Genomic DNA, 21,540 nt, shown 5'->3' with positions numbered 1-21,540 from the left:
ATGATTCGCTATCATAATTCGCTATCGGTTATGTTATTGTAGTGAAGGGCTTTCAATAGCTCCATAGCTCCATGGGAAACAATCTATACGCACTGGTACGTTGCATTCTTTTAGACGACACAACTGCTAGCAGGCAAGTTTCCTTTTGGGGAAGGACATTGGTGTTCAAATAGTCCACGCATTGATCCAAAATGGATATTGTTCATCCAATGCACTTGCACGCATGAGAGTACCAAAGGTAGATTTTCAAAGTTTATGGTCTCTATCTTGGCCAACCAAAGCAGGACAAGTATGATAATACTCCCAGATATGGGATTCTACCCGATCTTGACTACCATTGTGCAAGTGGACACCTTCCTCGGATACCTACGATGTATGAGTGGTCCTAATTAAGGTCCATGTTGTATGGGTCCACTTATGTAACATCATATGTCTATAGAAGTGGATTTCCTAGTGACCATGCAGTATGGAGTCCATTATGATATATGTGTTTTCTATCCATGCCATTAATCTTTTTTGCCATCTCATTTTAGCATATGAGCCCATAAATAAAGCAGATCCAAAGCTCAAGAAGACCACACCATGGAAATAGTGGGGATAATGACACCTATTTGCCATCTAACCAGTTCATAAGGTTACACAGACTTCGATGAAGGAAGAAGACAAATATCAGCTTTATCCAAAAGTATCGTGGCCCCAAGAAGTTTTTAATGGTAGTAATTCAATCATCACTTTTTTCCGTGGTGTAGTCCACTTGAGATCTGGAACTTCATATGAGAGTCATGCCCTAAAACGAGCTGGCAGAAGTGGATAGATAGCATTGATAAAACACATACATCATGTCCTGCCCCAAAGCGCCTATTGGGGTAATCAAGCAATCTGCTTCCAACATTTGTTTCACTTGTGTGGCCCTGTAAAGTCCCTGTTTTTTACTATTTTGGATTTTCAAAAACCCTTAATTTTTTTTTTATTTTGCTATAATTAGCTTACGTTGTTACTTACTAACCCTTAATGCTTGATGTGATTGTATACATGGGTGGTACTAGTAAAGAGCCATACAAATCCAATTAATAAACTGTAGGAAGCCAATGAATCCACCCGATCACTTAAACATCGAGTCTAGCCTCGTGATTTGTTCATCCACGGCCCAAATCTAGCCGACCTATCACCGACTAGTCAAGACAAATGTAACTAAATAAAGATATACCAAAAGCTGAGACAACTAGGAGTCGGATATTAATTTACAAACCAAACTGACCTAGTTACTCCTTTAGCCTAAAAACCAACGGTTTAGGGTAATTAGGATCGAATCGTCATTTTTGTTATTTGCGAATATGCCATAATATTAACTTATCTAATACAAACCTTAATCATCTCACATAAGAAATCTCGCTATCCAATTCATTTAAGAAATGCATTGATAATCCAAACAACCTCTAGACCGCTCGTTAGTGGGCCACTAAACCTGGCATTATAGAAATATGTTTATCTTAGTGGGCTTGACATCATCGTGAGACATCGAGCTGAGATCATGTCTCAAATCACTCAACTTGGACTCGTAAGGCCAATACATGAAATGCGTGAATATTTCTGAAATTAATAAAAAACTTAATTAAGTTAGTTGTCTATATCCAGTCTTATATATCCAGATTTGTGGCATTCGAACTGTTAAATCGTGAGCAGATTTAGAAAAACAATCTAAGTTAATACCCTGCACATATCTGTATAGTTGTTCAATCTCTTATAACTTTCTAAGTATAGTGGATTATTGTAACACCCTATACTTTTTAGTACTCGGGTGTTACCATGAGAACCTAAGTTAGTATAAACGCAAGCTCGATTTATGTGAACATTCACACACTCTTACCTAAACTCGACTGTTAGGGGTAACCCTGCATCCATAGATTGAGTCATCTAACCCTTAAGTATAAGATCAGTGGTTAGATCTCTACTTATACAGTCTTTAAGACACCTAGAAGTAGTGACGAGTGAGTCCGAAACACTTGCATTACTGGATCACAAGATCCAACAGTTGGAATTGTAAACCAACTACGAGATTCAAGATCAATCACTAGGTTTAGACTCCATATCGTACGGTGATGGACTTGATCATCAGGAAAATTTATTATTAGATTCACCTAAGGGACTTCTGAATCGTCGATGAACTATCCTATAATAAATCAACCATTTAACATGTTCTTAAATAGCCTGATGATCAAATCACACCTAAAACACATAAGCTAACTAATCATCACCTAACCGGCCGTTAAGTTCCATCTAGAATTGACTAGGAATCCATAGGAAGCCTGAGTATCAGACTGGAGATGATCTGACCATCCAATCAACAAAAATACACAATGAAACCCAATTATCACTTAGTGTGGCCCACCTGAGCCTTGGAGTTGTCTGATCTTTGATTAGATGCCCTAATTGAGATCTCTAAAGTAAATGAATGGGGTGGATTCCACTAAGAATCATTGTGGACCCCACCTTTGGGAGTGTGTGCACGTAATCGGGTGTACCCGCGCGACATTGGACCGATTAGCCCGGTCAAACAGGGCTGACCTGATGGCAATTTGAAAAAGGTGTTTCCCTGCCAAAGCAGATTCAAACAGGCAACGTCCATGTACGATGATCATGGCCCACCTTTTGCAACTGTATAAGAGATCCAAACTGTCCATCTACTTTGGACGAGAGATCCGACCGAACCCTAGTCGCTCCTACTGTAGAAACACGTGTGCATGCACACGATCTCCGGTATAAGCAGGTCGGTGCGTGCGTTTGTTTTCGAAATTAGAAATCCATTTCTATTGCCTTGCTAGCAATTCACAAGTGCCTACTCTCTCTCATCTTGACCATTTATTTGGAAACATCCCAGCCTTCCGTTTGTTTCCTTTTAGGGTTCTTTTCCTTAAATAGAAGAAAAGGCGGAAAGAATCTTTCCGTTAAAGGAAAGGATCAATCCTAGCCACTGGAAAGCTTCTAAAAGGCACTCCGGATGCATCGGAGACATCCGTCTTAGGGTACGCAGCAACCCTTATGAACGGAATGGGAAGTTTCAACGAGAAATTCGTGCCACACGAGAAACCGCTGCGGCCAAAAATATCGAGAACAGTCATTAGTAAAAGGATTTTGGCAGCATGCGGTGGGTCCCACAGTGGTCATTGGACCCATCCAATCCGTCCAGAAGCACCAGATCAAAGGATAGGGCCGTAAATGAAGAATCACCATGTGTGGCCACCTCATCTTCTCTGTCTGAGCAAGACACCCATCATCAGGGGGATGGGCCTTATTTTTTGATCAAATACATCATTTTGATGGGCCATATGATCATAAGATCATCTATATCATTAGATCTTGACCATGCATGCCAGATCTTAAGCTGTTGTCTGTAGCACTCTTGATTAGAGCGAGCGGTTGTAACTAATCTTGTGATTAGTTACGCTCGAAAATTTTGGAAGCTACTTGGGGTAGCTATAAAAGCTCCCTTTCCAATTTGGGAAACATCCCAATGAAGCCCAAAAAGTTAGAGAGAGAAAGAAAGGTGCATTGTTTCTTCCTTCCGCATTGGCTGACTCGGATCGAGTTGCGAGACAGTCTGAGTCTAGGCCAAGTCCAGGACTTCACCTGGTCGTTCCAACAGAGAAATATCAAAGAGAAGCAAGAAGAATGGAAGAAGAAAAAGAAGAAGAGAAGAAAATGAGAGAAGAGAGGAGGGGCGTGTGCGTCCCTGTCGCACCGTTGGTGTCGCACTGGGTCGACTCAACTCGACTGGAACTGAGTTGGGTCGGCTTGAGGATGCATTGCTGGACATCTTCCAGAAAATGAAAATAAAGAAGAAAGAAGATAGAGAAGGGAGGGAAGAGTCGATGTTGCTGCTCCATCTTGACACAAACCGAGTTCATTGACTCGTTGTCGAGTCGATTGTGGCGAGTTGGTCCGAGTTTTGTTGAGTTGGGTTGAGTTTGGCTGAGTCCAGCAAGCTGCTGGACTTTCCAGCAAGGAGAAACAGAGAACACAACAAAGGGAAGAAAGAAAGGAGAAGAAAGAAGAAGAAAGAGAGGGTGAGAGAGTAGTGGGCTGCCGAGCTAAACTGAGTTGACTAAGTTGGGCCTGAGGAGTCAAACGTCTTGTGGGGCTGATTCACTTTTGTTCACACCCCAAGTATAAGGTTGTGATGTAGTAATAAACTCGGTAAGACCGAGGTCGAATCCATAGGGACTGAAACCTGTACGTAATATGAAAATAACCAGAACTAGAACTAGAGTAAGATGAAATCTAAGTTGAATGAATATGAGGGAGTAATGGTGAGAATATTAATGTAAAATTTGTAGAAATCAAAGGTGGGAAACTAGGGATTCAGAGGATCCACTTGTAGAGATCATGGAGATCTACGCTTGATTCATGAACTCAACTGGACTTCGAGTCTCATCTTCATCCAGTTGGTAAGAAGAGATTTGTCAGATCTCTGAACTTCTCATGGATCTAATCATCAATAGATAAGAATGGTGAAGATTTAGAAGTGATTCCATTACTGAACTATGTCTAGAAGACTATGGTAAACAACAACAATTTACCAATCTCACAGCCAATTACAAGAGAATTATGAAAGTTAGGAAGGGTTCCATCACCCAACCATACCCAGGAGACAATGGTGAACAACAGGGCCTCCTAAGTTCATAATCTCATAATGAAAAGAACATACTCAAAGTTATTGTAGATCGACAGTAATTTGAGTCACGATAAACCATTAAAAACTAAAAATATATCTTAAAAATCAAGCTAGAATCCATAAGATCGAGTTCAATAACCATGAATTAAATTAAAACTACCATCCTAATCATGCTACAAGCTGCACCTCTTAGCCCTAGCTAAGAGGTTTAGCTAATCATAAGCATGATCAACTAAAATCTCTTAAAAAATTATAATAAAAACCGTTAAGGGAAGGGAGATAAAAACTCTGATGAAGACAACCACTCCATGCAATCTCTTTCTCTTCTCTTCCTCACGTCAGATGCAAGGATGGATCTGCCTCCACGGCTGCACGGCCTGCTCCTTCCCGTTCCAAAAGATGGATCACTGCCTCTCTCTTTCTTCTCCTTTTATAGAGAAGGGAAGTGGGTTGAGCGGAGTCGGTTTGGAGCTTTACGCAGCTCTCCTTACGTAGTAAAGAAGTGAATGCACGCACTCTGTTTTTTTTTTTTGTGCAGGAACTTCTTGTGCTCGACGCTTGTTCTTGAAATCTGACTTCATGGTGGGGTTTAAGACCTCCTCTTGCAACTTCTAAACGGTCTGGATCATGTATCCGACCACGATCTTGATCACCGAACCGGCCCACAGCATCCGGTTGTGCGGACTGCGTAACCGACGCAAGGGACCTACGCTGTCATGCTCGGTGGGCCCCACAGTGATATTTTTTTAATAAAATCCACCCCGTCCATTGAATTCTTGACGAAAAACCAGTCGGGGAGGAGTGATTTTTATCTGGTTTTGGTGCAGTCCACTGTATTAAACCAACTCACCGTTCATCCTACCCTTGACTGTGGGAATCTCGTGACCACGGTGAATTGGCCAAAAAGGAAAGCTTGTACGGGGTTTTGGCCACCATACGGAGCATATGGACGGCTATGATTGTCAAAATATGTGATGGGTGGGGCCCACTAGCCAAAAACGGCTGCCTACGTAGAGACGCTGGCTAGTTTTCACATTTTTTGAAACCATGGGTGAAAGACCCCTTGACCGAGAATGCAATCAGGTGCGCGGCGGCCATATACATACCGTATACACGCGTCGCGTGTATGGATCCCAAGGTAATGCATGTATGAAATCTTCTCCGTCCATCCATTCTGTCACATCCTTTAAGGCGTTGAGTCCAAAATTTAGGCATATCCAGAGATCAAGTGGGCCCAAAATCGACAGTTTATGGACTAATTTGTCCGTTGGGACACTTCCACAGGGATCTAAGAGTTAAAATATAACTTGTACGGTTAATTTATGGTCCTCAGGCCATATATAAAGTTTCGAGCAGAACGGATGGTGGAAACCCTGTGATCTTGCATTCTGGACAATTTTCGGGCCCGTTTAACATGACTGGCCTGATTTTCTTGAATATCTAGCATGTAATTTCTTCGATCTTGGTCCCCTGAGGTCCGTCCCTTACATTAGTGACTTCAGAGTGTCAAATCCATGCTTTTAGTACCCTTTTTCAGTCCACGCTCCTAAATACACCTTGCATCACAAACGCGATTAAAACAAGGCGTTAAACAGTATCATCCTTGTAAAATCAGGTAATAACTGGGGTCTAATATGTAATATTTGACCCTCAACAACTTCAACATCTCATCATTCGGTACTTCAGATCCTAGCCTCCAAGTTCAGATCAAAGTAGGAATAAACAAGGTGAGCGAACTCCTTGTAATTACATATTAAACTTAGTTGAATAAAGTTATTAAGTCTTAAATTCGTACTTGGAATCAAAATGTTAAACTTTCCCGTTTAGGTTTCTTTGTGTGTGTTAATTCTAGCTCACGTGGAGTTGGTTTGGAAATTGAGTCGCTTCCATGGTTGAGTGTGGGTGGATCGATCTCTCAACATTATATTTTTCATTTGAATTAGGGTTGAGTAATGTTTAATTGAATTAGTGTGTTAATGTGTTTATAGGGAATTGTGTTTTTCCCAAATCCCTCATTTAGAGTACTTTCTAATCAAGCGAGAAGAGTACCCACATCCTAAGGTGAGGATCACCCTTCAAACTTTTCTACATCTTGATATTTAGCATAGTTCGTTTATTTCATCTATTGCCTAATATAATACTCTGTAAAATTGATGATAAATGCTAGTTTCTATTTGAGTAATTCCTTATAATAACTGATGGTTAGATTTACATTCAAATATGAATATGTGATAGTTCTCAAATATCCCACTTTACATGTGTAATTACTTTTGACAATATGCTTGGCTTGTTTTGCCACTTGCGGTTATTTAATGGTATTTGTGGAAATCCTTGAACTAGTGGCCTTTCTGCCAGATAGATTAAATGGAATTTCATTGTCATGGACTTACCATCTTGTGGATCGCTTATGCTTATGTGGCTTTTGGGGAATAATCTTTTTTTTTTATCACACCACTAGGTGGAATAATTGGCCCTTGCGGCTTTTATGGAATAATTGTCCCATGTGGCTTTAATGGATTGTTTTATATAACTTTGCGGTGGTAATTTTCACTTGTTAGACAATGTTTGGCTACTAGTTGGAGAGTTCTACCCTTAAAACATTATGTTTAATAGTCTCATGAGACATGGATGGTGGAATGGGACACTATGCTTGAGCTATCGGCCTATGCTGGGTGACGAGTCCCCCACAGTGACCTTTGAGCTTTCTTAAAATGATTGTTTGAAATTGGAATAATAATGGTTGGGCTAATCATGCATTTTCATGGCATGCGAATTTTACCGGGCGGTCAACGTAAGACACGAGGGTTTTCTTGGATCACTATGGGTTGTACCATAGAGTATTTTACTGGTGATCCTAAATTATTATTTCGTGCATTCGTACTGTTATAGGTGTCCTTGTTACATAGACTTTTTCAAGTGCCTAGTCCTTCTTAGGGCGTACCCTTGAGTACTTTTTTGAGAAACTAGTCCACCTTGGGTGTCCTCATTGCATGGTATTTTTCGGATGACTAGTTCTCCTTAGGGCGTACCTTTAAGTACTTTTGTGGGTGGCTAGTTCTCCTCGGGCGACCTTTTTGCCAGTTAGATGTGCATCCCCATGTCTGTGAGTATGTGCATGCATCCATGCATTTAAACAAGATTATCTTATGTAATTTATTTAATGAATGCGTATTTGATGAACCTTATTTGATTATCATAATAATCATTGTGTAATATTTGTTATATATTATCTCTAATAACTATGCTTAATTATCTTGATAATATGATAAATTTTAAGGGTTATACCTCATTGGGATAGCCATTGATGCTATCGAACTGTATCCAGTGTGTAGGAGACATAGATGATGCACATACTGATGTTCATGTGGAATAAGAGGAGCCAGATGACCTTGCGACTATCTATTGCTAACTTCCCTTGTAATTAACTTGTACTATTATGTATTGTAAAAGTTAAGACATTGGTTTGTATAAGTTTTTGGGTAACCATTTGAATATTTGGTTTTGTATATTTGGACTCCCTCTCGTACATGATTTGTTTCTATTCCGCTAGTTTATTAACTCTGATATATATGTATTTTTTTAAAAAAATATACATGGAATTTGGATATCTTTAAAGGTTAACACTTGAGTTTTTGGAAAATGAGTAATATACTTAGGTTTCGGGAACCGAGGTGTTACAATTATTTTTCACTTTATGCTGTGATTTTATTTAGCAAGAATTTTTTTCATATAAAATTTGTGTATTCTTTGTAGTTTCTTGAACTTTCATTTTTTATCATATAAGGTTGCTTCCCTGCTAGACAAGTCATGTAAGGGCTTGCTGCGTCCCCAACATCACAAGTGTACAGCCTGATTTTTTGGCCATGGTATTTTCCTGTGCCACAGCTTATGAATTGCCTTGGGCATTTGCACCATTTGGGACTACATGACATGGGAACTATCTTATGATCCGATCCATTGGTTTGCTAAGCCCTGGATGGGTGGTTGGTGTCATTTGATCAAAATCGTTCCTTGGAGATACCATGTGGACGACTCTCTCAAATGGATTATTCATGTTGATAATTTAAGCTTCCTTGATCCATACCGTCAATTTTGTGTGGCACCGATCGATCAGATGGAAAAATTCGTCTGTCAGGCCCAAGTTTTTCACCACGACCAATGAAAAATGGTTGGTCCAGATAAATTATTTGACAGTCCATGCACATATTTGACAGTTCATGCATGTGTCTACTTAGCTTGTAGCTTGTGTGGTTCAGCCGTCATGTTGTATTGACTCTTGACCAAACAAGCGTAGTTGCAGGCAATATGCACCTTCTTCTGGTCCATTGCATTTTTCGCAGGGACTCAGCTGTTAGGATCAAGTCACCTTTTGGGAAAGGGATTGGTGTTCACAAGGTACAGACATTGATCCAAAATCCATCCAATGAACTTGCAAGCACGACAAATGTGGTAATACCCTTCGAGATGGGATTCTATTCAATCTTGACTACCATAGTGTAACGGGACACCTTCCACAGACACCTAAGATATATGAGTGGTCTTGATTAAGGTCAGTGTTGTTTGCGCCCACCTACATAACATCAACTGTTTATCTTGCACTCTGAGACCATAGGACGAATTGCAGTAGCCTTAATCTCTAAAGTAACTATTGTGATGTTTGTGTTACTTCAACTCTGTCCATCCATTTCCATAGCTCATTTTAGGATAACCATAGATAAGGTAGATCCAAATCTCAAGTGAGCCACGCCATAAGAAGCAACGTGTAGGCTGATATTTGTGTATTGCCTTCAACCATGAGGAAGTCATCTTCACATTATTGGGCTGCATGTAAACATCATGATGGGCCAAGGAGGTGGGGATTGTACATCAATTGTAGGTTCGTATTTGGTGCCACCACGTTGTGCATCTTCCTTCTAATCTGTAAATCCGGTGAGGCTCACAAGGATGAAAGGAAGATACAAAAATCAGGATGATGTAGGCCAGGCAGCATGAATTTAGAGGTGTTTTAGGCACAATTTTAAAAATTTCATTTGGGGTGGCCCATCTGATCAGTTTTTTTATTGGACTGATTTTTTGTGCTTACGGTGATTATAAAGATGGATATAAGGGTTCTCACCTCATGGACAGAGTGGATGCATGCATGTCACATACATAATATGGTGGGCCCCACAGATTTTGGGTGTTTTACTATTTGCAATTATATATGTGTGGCCCACCTGATAAACACATGTATGAAAGTGTGCATGCTGGCAGATTTTTAAGATTTGTGGTCTCCATCTTGGCTTACCAAAGCGAGTACAAGTATGGTACCGTGCGAGGGCGGATTGGCTACGCCCCCTGCCACCAGCCAGGTGGCAGATGGTCGGTACTACTTGGGCCCCACCATACTGTATGTGTTTCATCCATTCCGTTCATCCATTTTTACATATCATTTTATAGCTTGATCCCAAAAATGAGAGGGATATAAATATCATGTGGACCACACCACAAGAAAACAATAGTGATTGGATATCCACCATAAAAAACCTCCTAAGGCCCACTGTACTGTTTATTTGACATCCAATCCGTTTATTAGGTCATCCAAAACTTTTATGGCCCCCAATTTTTTTAATGGTTGACATTCATTCAACAATGTTTCCTATAATGTGGTCCAATTGAGATTGGGATACACCTAATATTTGATCTCGTACCATAAAATGATCTAGAAAAATAGATGGACAGCATGGATGAAACACATACATCATGGAGGGGCCTACAGAGAACCGACCATCAGCCATTGGCAGGTGGGAGGGGAGTAGCCAATCCGTTTCCGTACCGTGCAAGAGGACTCCTTCCATAGACACCTAAGATGTCTGTGGAAGCTGACTCCCTGGTGATTCAGTGCGGTGGTCCACCGTGATGTATGTATTTTATATCCATAATATCTATCCAATTTGCTAGCTCATTTAAGGCATGAGCCTAAAAATAAGGCAATCCAAAGTGTGCATTTTTCAGGGATAGTCTCTCAATGGTACACTTGGAAGAAGGATGTTAAGCCAATAACGTCCATCTAATGGGCCCTATCGAGGATGGCTTGTGGCTCAAAAACCATAGACATGAAACTATCTCCATCTTTCTTCTCTGGACATTAATTACCTTGCTGATGTTGGCTGTTGATCATTTTTGTTTCCTACCATTGCTTAAAAGGCCACTAATAGAATGGCTGTCATCTGAAAGATGTAATAATTTTTTATTTTTTTTTTTCTAATCATATTCCATCTACAGTACAACCCACTAGATGGATGGTTCTGATTGATAAGTTCCTCTTCCACAGTGTGCCATGTGGAGAGATGGCTCTACCATACGGCTCTACAATATTGGTTAGCGCTTATACATGAAACGTCACCATCACCAACCATCAACTTCTATTCTTTGATGCGAATGTGGTCCACTTCACTCCACGTGACTACCACGTGACGAATAAACAAATAATTGATGCACTGATGCTACTGGTACAGTAATTAAAACCACCTATTTATATATTTTTTATGTAATTTTTTTGTTGGGGAATTTAATTTTAAAGTTGGCCTAATATTTCTAGAGTAAGGACCATCAGATCAACGGTCTGGATGACCGGGCCGTCACCCCATCTGTACATAGGAGTCCAATAGAACACCGTTCTCTTGGATGCATCATCCAAATGGAGAATCATCTGCCATGCATGTGGAATTTATGTAGGCAGTTCCACATCATCCAATGGTGATATCCGGTGTCCAGTGAATAAATCATAACCCACACAGAGATCAAACTATTCTGACCATTTAATGGTTGGATGCTTATGAACAGCTTAAAAAATCATGGGTATCAATTCAACAGGTGAAATCAGACGGGTAAGATTGTCTGATCCATTTAATTTTTGTCTATGATCAACGGTAGATGTCCCAAGGGACAGACATTCGGAATTGTGTCATCTACCTATGACACTATGCGCTGCATATGTGGATCGATAACCTCCAGTTTAGAAATGGTAGTCAGCTATCAACATAGCTTAACAACCGCCGGTATTTTGGGCCACAGTTCCAAATACTCAAATCAACCTTTTGGTGGTGATCTCTCTCTCTCTCTCTCTCTCTCTCTCTCTCTCTCTCTCTCTCTATATATATATATATATATATATATATATCCTTCGATATAAGGGATATAGATATATCATCCTTCGTAGTTATATGGATCCCATCCTTCGTAGTTCATGCACCGAAAAGAAAATAAATTGCAATACAAATAAGTCCTTTCTTTAATTAAAATTAAATAAATTACAGAAAGGTGATATGAATACAAGCCCTTATACAATGGTTTAAAAACTCAAAACGACTAGACCCAACTTACCCAAGTGGAATCGACTTGACTAGATTTCATCCATACTCGACAAAAACTTACTAGAACTTTTCAGATATTACATAAATCGGACTGGAGAAACTTGCCTGAATTTCCGAGTCTGCTCAACTCGGCTGGTTTTGAACCGAGGCCAGTTTTCATTATTTTAAAACCATGCCTTGCAGGGGAGCCCATCTATACACCATTAAATATGCCAACGTATCTAACATGATTGAGTTCTAAGCCATCCATCAGGTGAGACTTATTGCGTCGATTACACTGCCTAAACATCAGAGACTTGGATTGGGTGGTGACCCCAACACCAACCAGCTAGCTGGTGGAAAAGCTCTGTGGGCCCACCATGATGTATGTGTTTTATCCAGCCGTCCATCCATTTCTCCAGATCATTTTAGGGCATAAGCATAAAAAGTAAGAAGATCTAAAGCTCAAGTAGACCACACCCCATGAAATAGTGGAGACTGAATGCCAACCATTGAAAACTTCTTCGGGCCCACGGAAGTTTTGGATCAATATGATTTGTGTTTCTACTTCATCCAGGTTTATGTGACTTTACGAACAGGTTGGATGGCAAATAAATGTTGGGGTGGCCTCCATGAAGTTTTCAATGATAAGCCTTTAATCCACCACTATTTCATGGGGTGTGGTCCACTTGAGCTTAGGATTTGCTTAATTTTTATTCTCATGATCTAAAATGAACTGAAAAAATGGATAGACGGCGTGGATAAATCACATACATCATAGTGGAGCCAACAGAGCTTTTCCACCAGCTAGCTGGGTGGTGTTGGGGTCACCAGCTAAACCGAGTGGAAGAACCGGGCCAATCAACTAATCAACCAAGCAATGTTTTTAGAAACAAATGGATGGCTTAGAAAAACTTCTTTGACCCATCAATTCATCAGGTGGACAGGCACGTGTGACCCATCTAATGGATGGCTTGGATTTCACACCACGTGTGCCACTTTGGCACATACGGTGGTGTGTAGGTGGGCCCCCTCTACATGCTTAACGAAGCTCATCCTAACATAATCTACACCACATTTGTATAGCAATAGATAAAACACAAAAAATACAAAAATATCAGAAATACCCTCACATGAGAGAACACTCACCACGACATGAGTAAACGGGCTCACATGCCACAACGTACTGTGGATATGGCTGCCAATATGGTGTGCAGATCTTCGGCACTTCTTTTTTCACCTCCTTCTTTTCTTCTTTCGGTTTCACTTCTTCTACCGTGATTAGAACTGTGTGACCCACCTTCTTCTTCATACGGCATACCAGTTTAGCGGCATCAACTCCTTCTCCGATCACCACAACCTGATCTTGTTCCTTCCCTTCTATCACCACCGAGATTACACCTGCATCAAATTGGAGAACTTATGTCAAACTTAAATGATCGGATGTTTAGGATAATACACGAGTTTTCTACCATGAAATAATTGATGGGTCACACTCAATTGAAGTGATTAGATGGCTAGGATCATCTAATCATCAGGATTCTTTGTTATATGGCTCATCCAGATGGTGGAAAACCAAATCAGTAGGATGTGTTAGAGAATACACACACGGGGCCTTATTCGTGTTTATATGTCAAATCCACGTGCTTTAATTACATAAATGGACCTCATAATTGTAAAATCTCATATTTGTATGGACCTATTTTGAAAGCAAACGGTTGTATAGAAACGATAAATTTGTGAAATTGCAAGGACATTTTGCGATTGACTTTTCTTATGATAGCTCCTCAGATCACTTTAATGAGTTAGGGTAAGCCCACGTCCGCGAGTGTAAGACAGCGCATCCAAATGGTCGCAGTTTGGCTAGTATCCCGAACTTCAGCCTGATAGCTGATGTCAAAGCTCTCTGTGGGCCCCATAATGATGTATGTCTCTTATTCATGCCGTCCATCCATTTTTCCAGATAATTTTAGTGTATGATCCCAAAAATTAGGCAGATCGAAACCTTAGGTGGACCACACCATACGAAACAGTGGAGATTGAAGGCTGATTGTTGAAGACATTTTGAAGGCCATAGTAGTTTTGGATTAAGCTATATTTGTGTTTTGCCTTAATCTAGGCATATGTGACCTTATCAACAGGTTGGATGGCAAATAAACATTATGCTGGACCCTAGGAAGTTTTTAATCGTGGACACTAAATCAACAAATTACTTCCTGTGTGTGTTCCACTTAAGATTTGGATCTACTTCAGTTTTTGGCTCATGCCATAAAAAGAGATGGCATAAAGGATAGATAGCATGGATAAAACACATGCATCATGGTGAGGCGCATGGGCACAGGATGCAAGATGTCTTTCAGGTAGCTCCAACTTAGATTTTTAGCAAAAAAGGCGGGCTGGTTGGACAGCAATGTTAAAAATGGGTGGACGGCTTAGAAAATCTTGGCCATATTTTTCCAACCGTACATTTGTTTTGAAAGCTGTGGCCCACCTGATGAGTGTACCAGACTGGTTTTTGAGCCAGGGCAGTTGGATGTCTTGGATCTTACATAGATGTGCCACACTAATCACATGCGTGAGGCTTTGCAGAGAGCTCTGTTTCACTGCCTCAATCATACCAATTAACTCCTTAATCATTTCTTATTATAAAAATATATATTTTAATTAATGAAGCTGGAAATATGATTCATGTAATACGAAAAATGGCTCTCTCTCTCTCTCTCTCTCTCTCTCTCTCTCTCGTGCCAGTCACGTCCCACGCAAGTGTCCAAAGGATTCTTTTCATACAACGCATATCGGCTTCTTCTTGTACGATGCAATGCAATGACAATACTAGCTTTACATTCATGTACGTGGATTCTGTCCTGCCCCTGCCAAGATGGACTCAGTCCTCGGAGGGTGTCTGCAGGGCTCACCATGATGTATGTCTTTTATCCACGCCGTCCATCCATTTTGACTGATCATTTTGGGGCTTGAGCAAAGAAAGAAAGAAAATCCAAGAAGCAAGTGGACCACACCACAGGAAACAATGGTGCTAATGACATCCATCATTGAAGATGAAACCTTCCTAGGGCCCACCGTGACGTTTATATGCCACTCAACCTGTTCATAAGGGCATATAGACTTGAATGAAGGGACAACATAAATATCAGCGCCATCAAAACTTCAAAGTTTCATTTATTCACATAGTATATATACATTTCACAATGCTAACATACATCATGATGCATTCACAATTCAATAGATTGCATTACATTTGGACATATTTCTCATTGTTTAATTCACCTAAACTTGTATGCCATGGCAAGAATGCAGACAGAGGATGCTTGTTGGCTTACCGAGGTATATTACATATACGAGCACACCAGTGCAGGTGAACTTAAACACATACCATGCAAATCAGCATCCAAATATGAGCAGTATGGTGTTGGAATCACATATTCATCTCAGAACTAATGCTATGTAAAAACACAAATAAAATAAAATTTGATGACTTTGGTTGTTTGTCATTTCTATGCGTAGACAAAATTGCTCTCTTTGAGATAGTTGATCTTTGATGAGATCGACGGATATAGTAGACTAACAAACGAAGTCTCTCGACATGTACAGCCAAATTGTGAAGTCCAAAGCTTTTTATAAGCACTCCATATCCCTTCTTCTTATCTTAATTATCTAACGTGAGACAGCACTTTTAAACTCAAAAAATGAAAGAACTCTTCTCAAAGGCTTGTACTATTTTATTTTCTTTTTGGAAAGATTTCAACATTACATGCATGATTTTTTTATTTTTTATTTTCTTAAAATGACATTAAATCATGAGAGAATAACTAATTACTAGAAAGAAAAGGAGTTTATTGCTAGTCACCATGCACTGCTGAAGCGGTCTTCATGGCCTGCCTTCGGCAACACTCACAAATCATCTGGACTTGCATTACTATCTTTGCTGTAAAAGCAAGTTTCCGCCCAGTGAGTATACATTGAAACACAATATTTCGCATAATCAAATTATTCACAAAAAAAAAAAAAAGAAAAAAAAAAAAGAAGAAGAATCATTTTTTCTAATCTTTGATTCCCATTAATAGGAGGAAATGTTTTTTTTTTCCTCCTTTTCTTTTACTTAAAAGATATATATTTGGGTAATCGAAGGTTGCAAAACGTACCTTCATGTTCCCTACAACTTAGAACAAGATGTTGGATAGCCTCACAGACTTTCCAAACCCCCGCAAAATGCAGGTTTTTCTCGGGAACCTAACTGTGGTGCCATTACGGAGATGGATTCCCCTCCTTTTATAGATGAGGGACGAAGCAGTGTTTTTATCTAGTTTGCACGGCTGGCTGAAAATCGCTGGTGGTTTTAAAATTTTCTTTTTCTTTTTTTCTTTTTGCTTCGAAGAGCTTTGAAGCACCGACATGCATCGCTCTCAGCCCACGCCTTCACATGCAATGCACATGATGGCACGGTACGTTTGTGGGTACACGCATCACGTGGGACGTTGTGCAAATTAAGTATGGAGGATAGGCAGGTAGGGGTGGGCCTGGCCCCAACCATTAAACGTTGTGCAAATATCCAACATCTTGTTCTAAGTTGGCAATGGACGGATCATGGTTGTTGGGGCCAAGCCCAATCCAGCCCAGCCCCAAAACTGATAAAATCTCATGGCTGGAAATTCAGGTAAACCGTGGTAAAATTAGAATAATGAAAATTGCCTTCCGTTTGAAATATATGTGGGATTTTACTTCGTGTTTGCAGCAAAACACAAACTCCTATAAGTCAAAATTTTATAACCCCTACCTTAATGTATGCGTTTTATTCAGGTTGTAAATTCATTTTCTCAAATCATTTTAGAGCATGAACGAAAAAAGCAGATCCAAAGCTCAAGGACCACACCATGATAAACAGTATTTTCGACGGTGACCGTTGTCATTCTCACCTTTTCCTTTGGTGTACGTAATCCACTTGAGTTTTGGATCTGCCCCTCATTTCAGTTTACGTCCTAAAATGATATTGCAGATTGAATGGATGGAGTGGATAAAATACATACATGATGTTGGTGCCATGGAGTTTGTGACCTGGTCGGGTATGGATATCATGCAAACCGAATGACCCTCTGAGAAGCGGTAACTATCAAATATTACGAGCGGTTAATATAAAAAGTAAATAATTATTACTTATTTACACCAAATTATCAGTAATTAGGAACTCGCATGCCCGCCCACGAGCTATGAATTGGTTCTCACAAGAACACATGAGAACTTATCTCATGAGATATGAGCATAAAATCTTAACCGTGCAACATCTGATGAAACCTTTAGGGCCCAACTTTTACCCTGATTTAAAACTTTGGCGAGTCATGGAAAATGAAAACAATTTCATCTCTTGATTTGGCTCTTTTTGCTATCTCCTACAAGAGTTTTGAATTAGGTGGAAAGTTGGGCTGGATTTCATGGGGTGCCACATGACATGGACCATTTAGATTTTGTGCCCATGACACATGTGTGAAAGTGCACAAGTGAGTGCATGCATACACACACACACACACTGAAATGCTAACAGGTTCTCACAAGAACTCTTGACAATTCATCTCACCTGATGTGAGCACAAAATCTGAATGGTCCATTGGGTAAGTCACGTCATGAAATCCTTAGGGCTAAAGATCCTAAAATTTGGTAGGCCACAAAAATGAAAAGAAATTTTCACCTTGATTTTCACTGGGGCCCACTTGGGTTACAAAACAGCTTGATCTTTTGCCCACCTCTTCATTTAAGTTAGATGAAGGGCTTGCATGGCCTAGATTGCATATGCACATGACATAAGATGAGTTCTTAAAAAGTTCTCATGAGTTTTCATGAGAACCAGTTCCCAATGAGCATCTCTCTCTCTCTCTCTCTCTCTCTCTCTCTCTCTCTCTCTCTCTCCACGCACACACACCCTAATGCTATTGTCTCTAACTAAGATAGACTACGTATAAATGAGTGACGCTTGTATGATATCTAGCAAATGTCAAATAACCAAATTCTCTAAAAGCTTGAGCCACTAGCGCAAGTGGTTGTTTGATATAGTCAAGTGTTCAAATTCTAAAAGTAGCAAATATGCCTTCCTAATATATTCTCGCATAGGAGGCATTTATGGCATGAGTTGTAAGTGTCCATCCACATGGGTGTGATTTGTGAATGTCCCTCCACCTTTGCCCAATATGCTCTCATGTGGAGTTCCACTTTGCACGTGTGGGAGAGCGTTAAAGTCCTTTAATGGCTCAAGCTTTTAGAGAAAGTGGCGATTTAACATGGTATTAGAGCAAAAGGTCTTGTATTTGAATACCAAGAGTAACAAATATGCCTCGGTATTATATTCTCCCATGGGGGCTAGGAAAATCCGGTCTAGCATAAGGATCGGGAAATCAAGCTTGGTTTGTTTATGTGCTCATTGTAGCTTTGACCCAACTCACCTTGACCCAAATTGACTCATTTGCATCCCTAATGATCCCAACAAGTGTCATGTCTACTCCTCAAGTGGATTGAAAGGTTCATCGAGTAGCTACGACATCTCTATATTCATAATTTTTCTATAATAACCTAATTCACCATGAGCTTCATGGGCTAAGTTTATCCTACAAAATATTTGTTTGGGGCCTTCCATGATGTGTAGATTAGTGATCAAGTGCCTTTAATCTTGTATAAGGGAAGCCCTGTTTTGGTCCAATCAAAAGTTCAATCGGTCCGACCGAAAATTGAAGGTTTGACCTAGCTAATGCTCGTTATGATGCTTTGCCCATTTTCAGTTTGACCAAAAGTTTGCACTACGGTTCAATCCGATCTGACCAAAAGTCTCACGATTCGACTGGACTTAATGCTTAAGTGTGGGATTAATTTCTAATTGGGTACATGATGTGTAAATATCTTGTAATCTCTCGATTAGGGTTAGAGAGCAGAATATCTAAGGGAGTGTTTTGAAGGAAAAATTTAGGTTTTTCATTTATAAATTGTTCAATCTCTCGTAATTCTTCTGATATAGTGGATTGATTGTCGCTTTGTGTCATTATTTTTTCCTGCAAGGGTTTACCACATAAAAATTCCTATATTATTTGTAGTTGCTTGCTCCTTTTCCTTCTTATTGCGTATTTGATTTATTTTGAGGTTACTTCTACGCCCATTAAGCGGTTTCAACACTATCAGGTGATTTACAGATAATGCAGTTGTTCCTCCTACATGTTCTTTCTACCTTGCAAATCGAGGACTTTTAAAGGTGCAACAAATGTTATCTCGAATAGAAATGAACAATAAAGGTTATGGTAAAAAAAATGACAAAACTTACCACTCACAAGGATCATCATGTTAGCTGAGAGCAGTGGGGTGCTCAACCGAGCAATACCCTGATGAGTGAGGGGTAAGCAATAATGCTGAGATTGCAAGCTAGTTAACATATGAGCATAGGTGGATGATTCTTAATACTAAGATCTTCTTTTAGATTCGACACACAGGCGCAAATGGAAGGAAACTACAACTACTGATTACGACTAAATTGGTCTGACATAAGGTGGAGATGGACTGAACTACTGCTAGATGTTAAGGGGTTCTACGCTAGTGTGCAATGGAAATGATAGATGTCCATGGAGACTGAATAAATAAAGTTTCATTGGAGTTGATTTGTTTGGGTTTTATTTGATTGATTAATGTTAATTCACTTCGTGTTCTCTTTTACTATTTATAGACTTTTTAATGGCAATTGTAAAGTAGCAATTACCCTTAATCGTTGACATTTTGCCTTCATTAAATATGTTATTATCAAGATGGTTATTGACCATGCCTCAATGTTGATGTAGCCCAAATGATTACTTGTTTTTATTCTTTAGGCTACTTATACGGTATGATTTTTTGAAGACCTAGTCATTAATAAGTTGTCTTTTATATATTTAACATACATCGTGAAGATTTCATGCATGCCACATGGTTGCGCCTGCATCGACGTCGAATTTGACACTACTAGATCTTATTCAAACACCACTAGAAGAATATTTGGATCTCTCAATTTATGATTTGGGAGTGTGTCCTTACAATGCATAAAATGAAAGTATCATTCTTACCATGCAAATTGTGGCCAACAAATAAACAATTAGAAGTTTTATAATCTAAAATTGATTTTTTGAGAGGAAAGGTAAGGCCTAGCTAGAATAGTTTATATATTTTTTAAAGACTCGAGGAGTAAGTCATGGTACACTAGAATAAGTTATTACTATTATTTTTAATGTTCTTTTTATTTTAAATCTAACGTAAGATAAGGTAAAGGAAAATCACATGGATGTCTAAGATTGGATGAAATAAGGTTAGAGAGTTTAATCCCAGGGTTCAATGCATATTATAGTTTCCAAACACTTATAATTTTGAAACCGGATATCCACTTTATGCCTATAATATGTTGTTGGAAGACTATGCACTAACTCTACATGCAAGTCATTTCAGGGTTTAATTTTGACCTTTAATTAAATTTTCTATTTTTTTTTTTAAATAAGCTGTGACTTTTACTATGCACTAACTCTAAAGAGAGGAATGCCGACCAGCGCACCTTCCCACCTAAGCACAAGTGTGCACCTTTGGACACATGTTATGGGCACAAAATCTGAACGATCCATGTGATGTAACACTCCTTGAAGCTCTATGGGCCCAATTTTTAGCCCGATCCAAAACTCTAGCGGGCCATAGCAAAGAGAAATGCAAATCAAGGGAGGAAACCTTTTTCCTTTTGACATGGCCCACCAGAGTTTTGTATCGTGCTAAAATCTCGGCTTATGAGGTTTCAAGGGGTGCTGCATCACATGGACCATTAATATTTGTGCCCACGGCATGTGTGAAAAGGTGTGAGTGCTCATGTAATAAGGTGCAAAGGTGCTCACGAGTGAGAGGAATGCTCACACACCTTCTTATGTGAGCACCCATGGGCACCTTTGCACACATGTCATGGCCACCACTACCAAAAAAATGGGCAAAGGCTATGGAGTAAAACCGTAGCCATAGACCTATGGCTACGGTTTTAGTCCGTAGCACGACCGTAGTCATATGTTCCGTAACAATAGGTCTCGAACCTATGGCTACAGATTGAATCCGTAGCTATTGATCCCAATAGCTACAGATATAATCCGTAGCAATTATATCTGTAGCGAAAACTACAAACAACTACAAATATTATTTGTAGTAAAAATCTGTAACAATAGGCCAAATTTAATAATGGCTACAGCTGTCAGATAACCGGATACGGTCAATATCCATAGCTATTGCGTACATTAAAAAAATATATGATCATTTGTTTATTCAATTACTACCTGTATAATCATTCATTCATTTCATTATAATCAATTACAATCATTCATTCATTCAATTACAATCCTTCATTCAATCAATTACAATTACAATCAATTACAATCCTTCTTTCAATCAATTACAATTACAATCAATTACAATCCTTTATTCAATCAATTACAATTACAATCAATTACAATCCTTCATTCAATCAATTACAATTACAATTACAATAATGCTAAA

At 39.4% G+C, this 21,540-nt stretch overlaps 2 protein-coding genes across 2 annotated transcripts in view; both read right to left on the bottom strand.

Moving 5' to 3' along the window:
• LOC131255974 (uncharacterized) overlaps positions 1–21,540 on the bottom strand; it is a 100,675-nt gene that overhangs the window by 26,901 nt on the left and 52,234 nt on the right. The gene's annotated exons all lie outside the window — the stretch shown is intronic.
• On the bottom strand, positions 11,963–16,270 carry LOC131255326 (uncharacterized). Its single transcript, XM_058256026.1, has 4 exons — positions 16,216–16,270; positions 15,879–15,949; positions 14,922–15,102; positions 11,963–13,407 (listed from the first exon to the last, which is right to left on the bottom strand). The coding sequence occupies exons 1-4, from the start codon at positions 16,268–16,270 to the stop codon at positions 13,136–13,138; spliced, it is 579 nt and encodes a 192-aa protein (XP_058112009.1). The 3' UTR covers positions 11,963–13,135.

This window comes from Magnolia sinica, chromosome 9 (genome assembly GCF_029962835.1).
Source record: "Magnolia sinica isolate HGM2019 chromosome 9, MsV1, whole genome shotgun sequence".
NCBI lineage: Eukaryota > Viridiplantae > Streptophyta > Magnoliopsida > Magnoliales > Magnoliaceae > Magnolia > Magnolia sinica.
This window is presented reverse-complemented; position numbering and strand designations above follow the sequence as displayed.

Excerpts from the sequence above, each read along its gene's own strand:
- LOC131255326 (XM_058256026.1), bottom strand. The coding sequence starts at position 16,270 with ATGGCACCACAGTTAGGTTCCCGAGAAAAACCTGCATTTTGCGGGGGT. Across the intron at positions 15,950-16,215 it reads ATTTTGCGGGGGTTTGGAAA|CAAAGATAGTAATGCAAGTC; the intron begins GTCTGTGAGGCT and ends TTGCTTTTACAG. Across the intron at positions 15,103-15,878 it reads CCATGAAGACCGCTTCAGCA|TGGCATATAAACGTCACGGT; the intron begins GTGCATGGTGAC and ends GAACAGGTTGAG.